Source organism: Siphateles boraxobius, unplaced genomic scaffold (assembly GCF_051911475.1).
Source record: "Siphateles boraxobius isolate OS27281-9 unplaced genomic scaffold, OSU_SipBor_1 215, whole genome shotgun sequence".
Classification (NCBI taxonomy): Eukaryota; Metazoa; Chordata; class Actinopteri; order Cypriniformes; family Leuciscidae; genus Siphateles; species Siphateles boraxobius.
The window spans coordinates 392,501-406,182 of NW_027508828.1; the positions used below are offsets into that span (position 1 = coordinate 392,501).

Consider the following 13,682-nt stretch of genomic DNA (forward strand, 5'->3'; position numbering starts at 1 on the left):
TGGGCAACGATTAATCGTTTATTAAAGGTTTTCACAGTGAAGCCAAAAGAAGCATCTCTAGTTCCCCGAAGAACCTTTTAGAGATCAGTTCTTAAAAGAACTATTTTTCTTAGTGTGAAGGACATTTAAAAAATCCAAAGCACCTTTTTTCTCTATAATAATAATAATAATAATAATAATAATAATAATAATAGTGCTGGGCAACGATTAATCGCAATTAATCGCATCCAAAATAAAAGTTTGTGTTTACATAATATATGTGTGTGCACTGTGTATAATTATTTTGTATATATAAATACACACACATGCATGTATATATTTAAGAAAAATTTGTTATTTATATATAAAATATTTATATTTCATATAAATTCTGTATAAATATATAAGCAGTATGTAAATATTTCTTAAATATATACATGCATATGTATGTGTATTTATATATACAAAATAATTATACACAGGACACACACATATATTATATATTATCAAGTCACATTTATTTCTACAGCAATTAATCATTGCCCAGCACTAATTTATTCAAAATGATAATGAAAATGCGGTACTGTATGGTTTCATATTCCATATTCAAAACCTTAGCAGAGGTGGATTGTTTGAGTCTAATTCTCTGACTCATCAAACCACAGAGCCGCATTCATTACCGTCTTCTTCACGTCTTTACTGTATAGTTTCATATTTCATATTCAACAAGTTAGCAGAGTTGGAGAGTTTGAGTGCTTAAAGGAAAGAGTGGCCAGTTTCTGTCTGACACTGAGCCACTGTGTTCCTGAGACTCCGCCCACCAGCGCAGCTGCATCCAATCACACGGCAGGCTCTGAGTCCCGAGCTCCTCCTGATTGGCTAACGGTGTGCGTGCGTGTTTGTGATTGGCAGATGTGGACGAGTGCAGCAGAGGGAACGGAGGGTGTGAGCACGAGTGTAACAACACCATGGGCAGTTACCGGTGCTCCTGTCGTCACGGTTACAGCCTGTCGGGTCACCACGCGTGTGTGGGTGAGTGCCGGAGGATTCAGTGTTCAAACAAACATTAATAATTCATTATTCCTGTAGAATTTGATATTTGCATTGCAAAAAAAAGGTGTTCCTGTAGGTCAAACTGTAAGCAGGAGTTTCCATCCTTTTATCCTTGTGCAATGGATGATGATGGATGATGGAAAATTATATTTGGAAAATGTTTAGTTTCTGTTGTTACATTATAATTTTTTTCCGACCATTATTTAACCATTACTGATATATTTTTTTACTTATTTTAATTAACTTTGTATTATTTTAATTAGTGCTGTCAAATTGATTAATCAATCTTAATAATCACATCTAATTTAAAACACACGCACACACACACACACACACACTCACTCACTCACTCACACACACACACACACACACACACACACACACTCACACACACACACACACACACACACACACACACACACACACACACACACACACACACACACACACACACACACACAATTCAATTCAATTCATATTTTATGTTAGATGCGATTAATGGCGATTGATTGATTTGATGGCACTGATTTTTTTTTAATATTTGAATTTTTATTTAATCCTATTTTTATAATTGATTTAAAAAAAAATTATTCTCTAAACTTTTTAATGAAATTATACTTTCTTATGGTAGCTTGTTTCTGCCATATAATAAAAAATAAAAAAGGTACTTGTGATTTTTTTACTTCGCAGTTCTGACTGACTTTCTTGAAATTCTTAGTTTATAATTTGCAATCCTGGTTTTCCTTACAGATGTGAACGAGTGTGTGAAGACTCCAGATGTGTGTGGAAGTGCGCGCTGCTCAAATCTCATTGGGAGCTACGACTGCCTGTGTGACGAGGGCTACGTCTACGACAACCTCAGCAGGAGCTGCGCAGGTGCGTTTACAGGAGGTTATCTTGTTTACAGGAGGTTACCGTGTTTACAGTACATTACAGCGCAGGTGTGTTTACAGGGCGTTACCATGTTTACAGGACGTTACAGCGCTGGTGCGTTTACAGGAGGTTACAGTGTTTACAGGACGTTACAACGCAGGTGCGTTTACAGGAGGTTACAGTACAGGTGTGTTTACAGGACGTTACAGTGCAGGTGCGTTTACAGGACGTTACAGTGCAGGTGCGTTTACAGGACGTTACAGTGCAGGTACGTTTACAGGACGTTACAGTGCAGGTGCGTTTACAGGACTTTACAGTACAGGTGCATTTACAGGATGTTACACTGCAGGTGCGTTTACAGGGCTTTACAGTACAGGTGCGTTTACAGGAGGTTACAGTGCAGGTGCGTTTACAGGACGTTACAGTGCAGGTGTGTTTACAGGACGTTACAGCGCAGGTGCGTTTACAGGGCTTTACAGTACAGGTGTGTTTACAGGACGTTACAGCGCAGGAGTGTTTACAGGACGTTACAGCGCAGGTGCGTTTACAGGGCTTTACAGTACAGGTGTGTTTACAGGACGTTACAGTGCAGGTGGGTTTACAGGACGTTACAGCGCAGGTGCTTTTACAGGACGTTACAGTACAGGTGCGTTTACAGGACGTTACAGCGCAGGTGCTTTTACAGGACGTTACAGTACAGGTGCGTTTACAGGACGTTACAGCGCAGGTGCGTTTACAGGGCTTTACAGTACAGGTGTGTTTACAGGACGTTACAGTGCAGGTGCGTTTACAGGACGTTACAGGGCAGGTGTGTTTACAGGACGTTACAGGGCAGGTGCTTTTACAGTGCTTTACAGTACAGGTGTGTTTACAGGACGTTACAGTGCAGGTGCTTTTACAGTGCTTTACAGTACAGGTGCGTTTACAGGACGTTACAGTGCAGGTGCGTTTACAGGACGTTACAGGGCAGGTGCTTTTACAGTGCTTTACAGTACAGGTGTGTTTACAGGACGTTACAGTGCAGGTGCTTTTACAGTGCTTTACAGTACAGGTGCGTTTACAGGACGTTACAGTGCAGGTGCGTTTACAGGACGTTACAGTGCAGGTGCTTTTACAGTGCTTTACAGTACAGGTGCGTTTACAGGACGTTACAGTGCAGGTGCGTTTACAGGACGTTACAGTGCAGGTGCTTTTACAGTGCTTTACAGTACAGGTGCGTTTACAGTGCTTTACAGTACAGGTGCGTTTACAGGACGTTACAGTACAGGTGTGTTTACAGGACGTTACAGTGCAGGTGCTTTTACAGTGCTTTACAGTACAGGTGCGTTTACAGGACGTTACAGTGCAGGTGCGTTTACAGGACGTTACAGGGCAGGTGCTTTTACAGTGCTTTACAGTACAGGTGTGTTTACAGGACGTTACAGGGCAGGTGCTTTTACAGTGCTTTACAGTACAGGTGTGTTTACAGGACGTTACAGCGCAGGTGCTTTTACAGTGCTTTACAGTACAGGTGTGTTTACAGGACGTTACAGTGCAGGTGCGTTTACAGGACGTTACAGGGCAGGTGTGTTTACAGGACGTTACAGCGCAGGTGCTTTTACAGTGCTTTACAGTACAGGTGCGTTTACAGGACGTTACAGCGCAGGTGCTTTTACAGGACGTTACAGTGCAGGTGCGTTTACAGGGTGTTACAGCACAGGTGCTTTTACAGGGCTTTACAGTACAGGTGTGTTTACAGGACATTACAGCACAGGTGTGTTTACAGGGCGTTACCATGTTTACAGGACGTTACAGCGCTGGTGTGTTTACAGGACGTTACAGTGCAGGTGCGTTTACAGGGTGTTACAGCACAGGTGCTTTTACAGGGCTTTACAGTACAGGTGTGTTTACAGGACATTACAGCACAGGTGTGTTTACAGGGCGTTACCATGTTTACAGGACGTTACAGCGCTGGTGCGTTTACAGGAGGTTACAGTGTTTACAGGACGTTACAACGCAGGTGCGTTTACAGGAGGTTACAGTACAGGTGTGTTTACAGGACATTACAGCACAGGTGTGTTTACAGGGCGTTACCATGTTTACAGGACGTTACAGTGCAGGTGCGTTTACAGGAGGTTACAGTACAGGTGTGTTTACAGGACATTACAGCACAGGTGTGTTTACAGGGCGTTACCATGTTTACAGGACGTTACAGCGCTGGTGCGTTTACAGGAGGTTACAGTGTTTACAGGACGTTACAACGCAGGTGCGTTTACAGGAGGTTACAGTACAGGTGTGTTTACAGGAGGTTACAGTACAGGTGTGTTTACAGGACGTTACAGTACAGGTGCGTTTACAGGAGGTTACAGTGCAGGTGCGTTTACAGGACTTTACAGTACAGGTGCGTTTACAGGAGGTTACAGTGCAGGTGCGTTTACAGGACGTTACAGTGCAGGTGCGTTTACAGGGCTTTACAGCACAGGTGTGTTTACAGGACGTTACAGTGCAGGTGCGTTTACAGGACGTTACAGTGCAGGTGCGTTTACAGGGCTTTACAGCACAGGTGTGTTTACAGGACGTTACAGTGCAGGTGCGTTTACAGGATGTTACACTGCAGGTGCGTTTACAGGGCTTTACAGTACAGGTGCGTTTACAGGAGGTTACAGTGCAGGTGCGTTTACAGGACGTTACAGTGCAGGTGCGTTTACAGGGCTTTACAGCACAGGTGTGTTTACAGGACGTTACAGTGCAGGTGCGTTTACAGGGCGTAACAGGGCAGGTATGTTTACAGGGCTTTACAGCACAGGTGTGTTTACAGGACGTTACAGTGCAGGTGCGTTTACAGGACGTTACAGGGCAGGTATGTTTACAGGGCTTTACAGCACAGGTGTGTTTACAGGACGTTACAGTGCAGGTGCGTTTACAGGACGTTACAGTGCAGGTGCGTTTACAGGGCTTTACAGCACAGGTGTGTTTACAGGAGGTTACAGTGCAGGTGCGTTTACAGGACGTTACAGTGCAGGTGCGTTTACAGGGCTTTACAGTACAGGTGTGTTTACAGGACGTTACAGTGCAGGTGCGTTTACAGGACGTTACAGGGCAGGTATGTTTACAGGACGTTACAGCGCAGGTGCGTTTACAGGGCTTTACAGTACAGGTGTGTTTACAGGACGTTACAGTGCAGGTGCGTTTACAGGACGTTACAGCGCAGGTTTGTTTACAGGACGTTACAGCGCAGGTGCTTTTACAGGACGTTACAGTGCAGGTGCGTTTACAGGACGTTACAGTGCAGGTGCGTTTACAGTGCTTTACAGTACAGGTGTGTTTACAGGACGTTACAGTGCAGGTGCGTTTACAGGGTGTTACAGCACAGGTGCTTTTACAGGGCTTTACAGTACAGGTGTGTTTACAGGACATTACAGCACAGGTGTGTTTACAGGGCGTTACCATGTTTACAGGACGTTACAGCGCTGGTGCGTTTACAGGAGGTTACAGTGTTTACAGGACGTTACAACGCAGGTGCGTTTACAGGAGGTTACAGTACAGGTGTGTTTACAGGACGTTACAGTGCAGGTGCGTTTACAGGAGGTTACAGTACAGGTGTGTTTACAGGACGTTACAACGCAGGTGCGTTTACAGGAGGTTACAGTACAGGTGTGTTTACAGGACGTTACAGTACAGGTGTGTTTACAGGACATTACAGCACAGGTGTGTTTACAGGGCGTTACCATGTTTACAGGACGTTACAGCGCTGGTGCGTTTACAGGAGGTTACAGTGTTTACAGGACGTTACAACGCAGGTGCGTTTACAGGACGTTACAGTACAGGTGTGTTTACAGGACGTTACAGTGCAGGTGCGTTTACAGGACTTTACAGTGCAGGTGCGTTTACAGGACGTTACAGCGCAGGTGCTTTTACAGTGCTTTACAGTACAGGTGCGTTTACAGGAGGTTACAGTGCAGGTGCGTTTACAGGACGTTACAGTGCAGGTGTGTCTACAGGACGTTACAGCGCAGGTGCGTTTACAGGGCTTTACAGTACAGGTGTGTTTACAGGACGTTACAGTGCAGGTGCGTTTACAGGACGTTACAGCGCAGGTGTGTTTACAGGACGTTACAGCGCAGGTGCTTTTACAGGACGTTACAGTGCAGGTGCGTTTACAGGACGTTACAGTGCAGGTGTGTTTACAGGACGTTACAGTACAGGTGCGTTTACAGTGCTTTACAGTACAGGTGTGTTTACAGGACGTTACAGTGCAGGTGCGTTTACAGGGTGTTACAGCACAGGTGCTTTTACAGGGCTTTACAGTACAGGTGTGTTTACAGGACATTACAGCACAGGTGCGTTTACAGGGTATTACAGCACAGGTGCTTTTACAGGGTGTTACAGCACAGGTGCGTTTACAGGGTATTACAGCACAGGTGCTTTTACAGGGTGTTACAGCACAGGTGCGTTTACAGGGTGTTACAGAGCAGGTGCGTTTACAGGGTGTTACAGCACAGGTGCTTTTACAGGGTGTTACAGCACAGGTGCTTTTACAGGGTGTTACAGCGCAGGTGCGTTTACAGGACGTTGCAGAGAAGGTGCGTTTACAGGGTGTTACAGCGCAGGTGCGTTTACAGGGTGTTACAGCACAGGTGCGTTTACAGGGTGTTACAGCACAGGTGCTTTTACAGGGTGTTACAGCACAGGTGCGTTTACAGGGTGTTACAGCACAGGTGCTTTTACAGGGTGTTACAGCACAGGTGCGTTTACAGGGTGTTACAGCACAGGTGCGTTTACAGGGTGTTACAGCACAGGTGCGTTTACAGGGTGTTACAGCACAGGTGCGTTTACAGGGTGTTACAGCACAGATGCGTTTACAGGGTGTTACAGCACAGGTGCGTTTACAGGGTGTTACAGCACAGGTGCGTTTACAGGGTGTTACAGCACAGGTGCGTTTACAGGGTGTTACAGCACAGGTGCTTTTACAGGGTGTTACAGCACAGGTGCGTTTACAGGGTGTTACAGCACAGGTGCTTTTACAGGGTGTTACAGCACAGGTGCTTTTACAGGGTGTTACAGTACAGGTGCTTCTACAGGGTGTTACAGCGCAGGTGCGTTTACAGGGTGTTACAGCACAGGTGCTTTTACAGGGTGTTACAGCACAGGTGCTTTTACAGGGTGTTACAGCACAGGTGCTTTTACAGGGTGTTACAGCACAGGTGCTTTTACAGGGTGTTACAGCACAGGTGCTTTTACAGGGTGTTACAGCACAGGTGCTTTTACAGGGTGTTATAGCACAGGTGCTTTTACAGGGTGTTACAGCACAGGTGCTTTTACAGGGTATTACAGCACAGGTGCTTTTACAGGGTGTTACAGCACAGGTGCGTTTACAGGGTGTTACAGCACAGATGCGTTTACAGGGTGTTACAGCACAGATGCGTTTACAGGGTGTTACAGCACAGGTGCGTTTACAGGGTGTTACAGCACAGGTGCTTTTACAGGGTGTTACAGCACAGGTGCTTTTACAGGGTGTTACAGCGCAGGTGCGTTTACAGGGTGTTACAGCACAGGTGCTTTTACAGGGTGTTACAGCACAGGTGCTTTTACAGGGTGTTACAGCACAGGTGCTTTTACAGGGTGTTATAGCACAGGTGCTTTTACAGGGTGTTACAGCACAGGTGCTTTTACAGGGTGTTACAGCGCAGGTGTGTTTACAGGGTGTTACAGCGCAGGTGTGTTTACAGGGTGTTACAGCACAGGTGCGTTTACAGGGTGTTACAGCGCAGGTGCGTTTACAGGGTGTTACAGCACAGGTGCGTTTACAGGGTGTTACAGCGCAGGTGCGTTTACTGGATGTAACGGCGCAAATGCGTTGACTGGAGGTTTCTGCGCTGGTGCGTTTATAGGGCTTTATTACTATTATAATTATAATTTATTAGGGTTTTATTTAAATTTTTAAAAAATATGTCTATATAGTAGGTTTGTCAAACTGTTTAATCTATTTAAGCGCACAAATGACCCCAAAAGATATTTTAAAGTCATTATTGTGTTAAATGAGAAAAAGCATTAAATAGACATTAATAAAAATAGGTTTAGAAATAAATATTTTATTTGATTCATTATAGAAATGATTACACCTACATTTTTTCAAACTTGAATGACTTTCTTTCTCCTGTGGAACATAAAAGAATATATAAAGGAAGTCAATAGTAACCAAAATAAAAAATTTCAAAATATCTTTTATTTTCCGCAAAAGAAACAAAGTCAAATTTTTTAAACGACTTTTAAAGAATTTCCCTTTAATATTTTTTAATTAATTTTAATTAAATGATTTATTTAAGAATCTAAGCTTGCGGTAAATGTCATTGAGTCATTCGATTCTTCCAAACGGCTGATTCATTCAGGAATGAAGTAAACGTCTCTCTATGAATGAGTCATTGAATCAATCACCCGATTCGCAGAAATGCAGATTAATTTGGAAACGAATCGCTGCTGTGTGTTCAATTCTGCTCTTGGCTTTATAGGTAATATTTTTGTGAGTAAACTTGAGCAAAAACAGACAATGTTGTGTCTAAAATATACTACAATATTAACATCTTATTTACTGAACGGTTGTATAAAAGAATGAGCGTCAAGCAGCAGTCTGAAGGAACGGATCATTTCATCATAACATTCATCCTGACCTTCATCGCTGAACTCGTGTAAATGTCTCTCAGTCTCAGTACAGGATGTTTCAGTCTCATTATCCCACATTCATCTGTTTTCTGTGACTTTTCCCCCAGTTATAAGTGTTGAGGGGAAGCGTGTATAGGTTATGTAACTCCAGATCCACTTTAGTTTCCTACCAGGGAAATTCTTGCTGCTTATTTGTTTTCAGTCCATTTGAGCATCTGTCCTCATCCAAAACAAGAGGAAGAGGATTATATAATGTGTGTTTCACTTCAGGTCACTTCCTGTTGACTCATTAAAGACACATAGAGCCGGTCAAGAGTTAAACTCATTTATTCCAGATTATGGTATTATGGAATTTTCCGTTTTTCCCGTCAGACGTGGACGAGTGTGAGACGCGTGTGTGTGAGGAGGAGTGTGTGAACACGCCAGGAAGTTTCCGCTGCTACTGTGACGGACGGCAGGGGAAAAGACTGGGCCCAGATTTCCGGAGCTGTGAGGTGACACACACACACACACACACACACACACACACACACACACACACACACACACACACACACACACACACACACACACACTCACACACACACGGATCTATAAACTGTCATATTTAAATCATTCTCTCATCTGTGCAGAGTCACATGATCAGTGATGCTCGTTTACTAAAGGCCCTGATATACTCTCAGGTTGTTCATGTTTGTATGACCTCGACGAACTGGAGAAGAAGGCGGAGCCTCAGAGCCACACCCACCTATTACATCATCAGCACACTGACCAATGGGAGCTCAGAAGTGCTCCCCTGCCGGAGTAAATTTTTCCAGAATGTTCACTTTGGGAAACTGTTTCAAACTCCTGAAACGAACTCCATATGAATTTCATTTTGGCCTGATTTTATTCTAAATGACATGAGTATATCGGGGTCTTTACATTTATATTTGACTAGTCACATAGAATTAGAGCATTTATTATTATTATTTGCATCATAATGTTTCTTTTTAAATTGTTTAAAATTCTATAGCTTTATTTCCATGTTTAAAATAGATATTGAATCCCAGAATGTCCATGTGGCCTCTTGGTGAAATAAATATGCATACACACATAGACATATATGGAGGATAGAAGTTCAATATGATCATAAGCTTCATATTTCATATTCTTTCAGATGTGTAGCTGTATTCTGATAGAGCAAACACAGTTTTGTGTCTTCGAAGGTTTAAAGGGTTTTATTTCATTTTGAATGTTAAATTTCAGTTTTATCTTTCACTTTAAGCTGGTGATAAAATAGTTTTACTTTCACTTCTGTCTTTTGAAAATGACTTTTAGTTTCATTTATGTTTTGAGTATCAGTGTTTCTTCACGCTTTTCTCAGTAATTAATCAGAGTCACGATCAGGTCAAACTGGACTAGTTTTGCCACTCCTGCGGTGCATTTTTTTCGATTCTTGATCAACTTTATTCTCTTTAGATAAAGTTATTCTCTATATCAGTGTCAGTGTTTCTGAACTCCTGAAACGCCTCCATTGTAGTCTTGAGTTTCTTCCAGGAACGAACACGTCACAATATTCCTCATTATAATAATTCATACGCAGAATAAAGGGGCGGGGCCTGGTTGAGTTCGTTAGTCGTGTGTTAAACTGGCGGTTATGGTAAGGGGCGGGACATTTCCCAAACACACTCGAAGCGCTCGACTAATCACAACACACTGATTCAGCCGACCAATCAGAGCACAGTGTGCTTTACAGAAGGAGGGGCTTCATAGAGACAGGAAGTAAACAGAGCGTTACTGACAGACTGGGAAGAGAGGAGCCGCAACAATGGAGAATAAGGAAAATAATCAAGCAGGAAAACCTGTTCTAGTAGAGTAGAAAAACAAGGGCACAATATGGCGATAGTTTTTGCTCTATTGCAAATCCTGAGTTTTATTATTTGCAGATATTTTGATCTTCTTCCTCTCTGTGTGTGTCTGAAGACCATCGAGCTTCATCTGCCGCAGGACATGAGGAGGAACTCGCGCTCGCTGTATCTCGGACGCATGTTCAGCGGCATTCCTGTGGTCAGATTACGCTTCCGCCGCAGGGTCCAGACCGGGTGAGAACAGATGATCACATGATTCACAGGATCACATGATCTCAGACACGTAAACATTAAGGCTGGGACAATGAATCGATGCATCATGAATCGAGTTTCCAATTTTTTTCCAAATGCATTGCGATTCTCTCGAATCGATTCTGAGTTTAGTTTTTATCAGTCGTAGTCTGCTCGTAATCTCCCGATGCTTTACACACACCATTTGAACCTTCTATTAAAATAATCATTCAGGAAGTTCGAAAAGTTTGAAGCGAATTACAAGTGTGTTAGCAGTGGCTGTTTACATTCTTCTCGCGTCATAAAAGCATTCTGAGGTGTGTAAAAGCACGAGCGCTCTTCTTCGTGAGCATTTGAGCGTGTGATTAAAAACTAGCCTAGAGCGCCATCTGCTGTTAAAAACTAGCCTAGAGCGCCATCTGCTGTTAAAAACTAGCCTAGAGCGCCATCTGCTGTTAAAAACTAACCTAGAGCTCCATCTGCTGTTAAAAAACTAGCCCAGAGCGCCATCTGCTTTTAAAAACTAGCCCAGAGCGCCATCTGCTGTTAAAAACTAACCTAGAGCGCCACCTGCTGTTCAAAACTAGCCTAGAGCGCCACCTGCTGTTAAAAACTAGCCTAGAGCGTCATCTGCTGTTCAAAACTAGCCTAGAGCGCCACCTGCTGTTCAAAACTAGCCTAGAGCGCTACCTGCTGTTAAAAACTATCCTAGAGCGCCATCTGCTGTTAAAAACTATCCTAGAGCGCCATCTGCTGTTAAAAACTATCCTAGAGCGCCATCTGCTGTTAAAAACTATCCTAGAGCGCCATCTGCTGTTAAAAACTAGCCTAGAGCGCCACCTGCTGTTAAAAACTATCCTAGAGCGCCATCTGCTGTTAAAAACTATCCTAGAGCGCCATCTGCTGTTAAAAACTAGCCTAGAGCGTCATCTGCTGTTCAAAACTAGCCTAGAGCGCCACCTGCTGTTCAAAACTAGCCTAGAGCGCCACCTGCTGTTAAAAACTATCCTAGAGCGCCACCTGCTGTTAAAAACTAGTCTAGAGCGCCATCTGCTGTTAAAAACTAGTCTAGAGCGCCATCTGCTGTTAAAAACTAGTCTAGAGCGCCATCTGCTGTTAAAAACTAAGCTCATGGTGCGTTCAAGTCCTCCTGGGAGGTTTGTATTTACGAGGTGGGAAGTTGTGTTTACGACGGCACTGAGTACAAGTCCCTTTCATCTGTGTGTAAGTTGGCGGTGTACTTTCTCTTAATTAATTACACAAAAATACAGCAAGGTTCTTTAACCCTATTTTTAGAAAATGAAGAACAAAGAAATGTGCATCATGTGTGCTTTGCCTTTTTTCTTTTTTTTTATTTAATTTATGAAGCCACTGCAAACTTTATAGTTACATATTACATTGTTATATTATAATGCCATCATATTCTGTGCAGGAAGTTAGCTTAATGCACTGTAAATAGAAAACCCTGACAATACCACTGCTAAAAACCTTTAAGTACTGTGGTAACTCGTAACGATCGGTGCTTAAAGAAAATCCTGAACTTCTCACTCGTATTTATGACATTCTGGTGGCGTTCATGTGCGTTTAACTCGTAAATACGATCTTTACTTGAACGCACCATCAGAATCAATTCACGATTCATTCAGAAAAAATCTAAATCGATCCATGAATCGCGATGCATCGATACATTGTCTCAGCCCTGGTAAACATGCATTATATCAGTGGCTGTTTCCCCTCAGATTCACGGCAGAGTTTGACCTCAGGACCTTCGACCCCGAGGGCGTGATCTTCTTCGCCGGCGGGCACTTGAACAGCTCCTGGATTGTTCTGGCGGTGCATCATGGGAAACTGGAGCTGCAGCTGAAATACGGAGCCGTGAGTCGAGTGACGAGCAGCGGCCCGCAAGTCAATGACGGACAGTGGCATAAGGTCAGAGGTCACTGCAGGGGTCACACTGAAACACAGGTTCAAAAAGCTCACAGGGTTTTAGTGTCAAGAGGCCACAAATGAAGTAAAAAAGTGCAAAAAAAGGCATAGTCGCCCACACTCCATATCATATACCACTCCTAAAAAAAAAAGAAGACCGCCACCTGCTGTTAAAAACTAGCCCAGAGCGCCATCTGCAGTTAAAAACTAGCCTAGAGCGCCATCTGCTGTTAAAAACTAGCCTAGAGCGCCATCTGCTGTTAAAAACTAAGCTAGAGCGCCATCTGCTGTTAAAAAATAAGCTTGAGCGCCATCTGCTGTTAAAAACTAGCCTAGAGCACCTCCTGCTGTTAAAAACTAGCCTAGAGCGCCATCTGCTGTTAAAAACTAAGCTAGAGCGCCATCTGCTGTTAAAAACTAAGCTAGAGCGCCATCCGCTGTTAAAAACTAAGCTAGAGCGCCATCCGCTGTTAAAAACTAAGCTAGAGCGCCATCTGCTGTTAAAAACTAGCCTAGAGCGCCATCTGCTGTTAAAAACTAAGCTAGAGCGCCATCTGCTAGAGCGCCATCTGCTGTTAAAAACTAAGCTAGAGCACCTCCTGCTGTTAAAAACTAGCCTAGAGCGCCATCTGCTGTTAAAAACTAGCCTAGAGCGCCATCTGCTGTTAAAAACTAAGCTAGAGCGCCATCTGCTAGAGCGCCATCTGCTGTTAAAAACTAAGCTAGAGCACCTCCTGCTGTTAAAAACTAGCCTGGAGCGCCATCTGCTGTTAAAAACTAGCCTAGAGCGCCATCTGCTGTTAAAAACTAGACCAGAGCGCCATCTGCAGTTAAAAACTAACCTAGAACGCCATCTGCTGTTAAAAACTAGCCCAGAGCGCCATCTGCTGTTAAAAACTAGCCCAGAGCGCCATCTGCTGTTAAAAACTAGCCCAGAGCGCCATCTGCTGTTAAAAACTAGCCTAGAGCGCCATCTGCTGTTAAAAACTAGCCCAGAGCGCCATCTGCTGTTAAAAACTAGCCCAGAGCGCCATCTGCAGTTAAAAACTAGCCTAGAGCGCCATCTGCTGTTAAAAACTAGCCCAGAGCGCCATCTGCTGTTGAAAACTAGCCTAGAGCGCCATCTGCTGT

At 43.6% G+C, this 13,682-nt stretch overlaps 1 protein-coding gene across 2 annotated transcripts in view; it reads left to right on the forward strand.

Annotated features, from left to right (window-relative positions):
* gas6 (growth arrest-specific 6) overlaps window positions 1-13,682 on the forward strand; it is a 39,578-nt gene that overhangs the window by 5,793 nt on the left and 20,103 nt on the right. For both annotated transcript variants that reach the window (XM_077238046.1, XM_077238045.1), the window contains exons 6-10: window positions 892-1,011; window positions 1,783-1,908; window positions 8,917-9,038; window positions 10,510-10,628; window positions 12,365-12,554. In XM_077238046.1, the coding sequence (XP_077094161.1) occupies window positions 892-1,011; window positions 1,783-1,908; window positions 8,917-9,038; window positions 10,510-10,628; window positions 12,365-12,554 (677 nt within the window). The remainder of the gene's footprint in view (window positions 1-891; window positions 1,012-1,782; window positions 1,909-8,916; window positions 9,039-10,509; window positions 10,629-12,364; window positions 12,555-13,682) is intronic.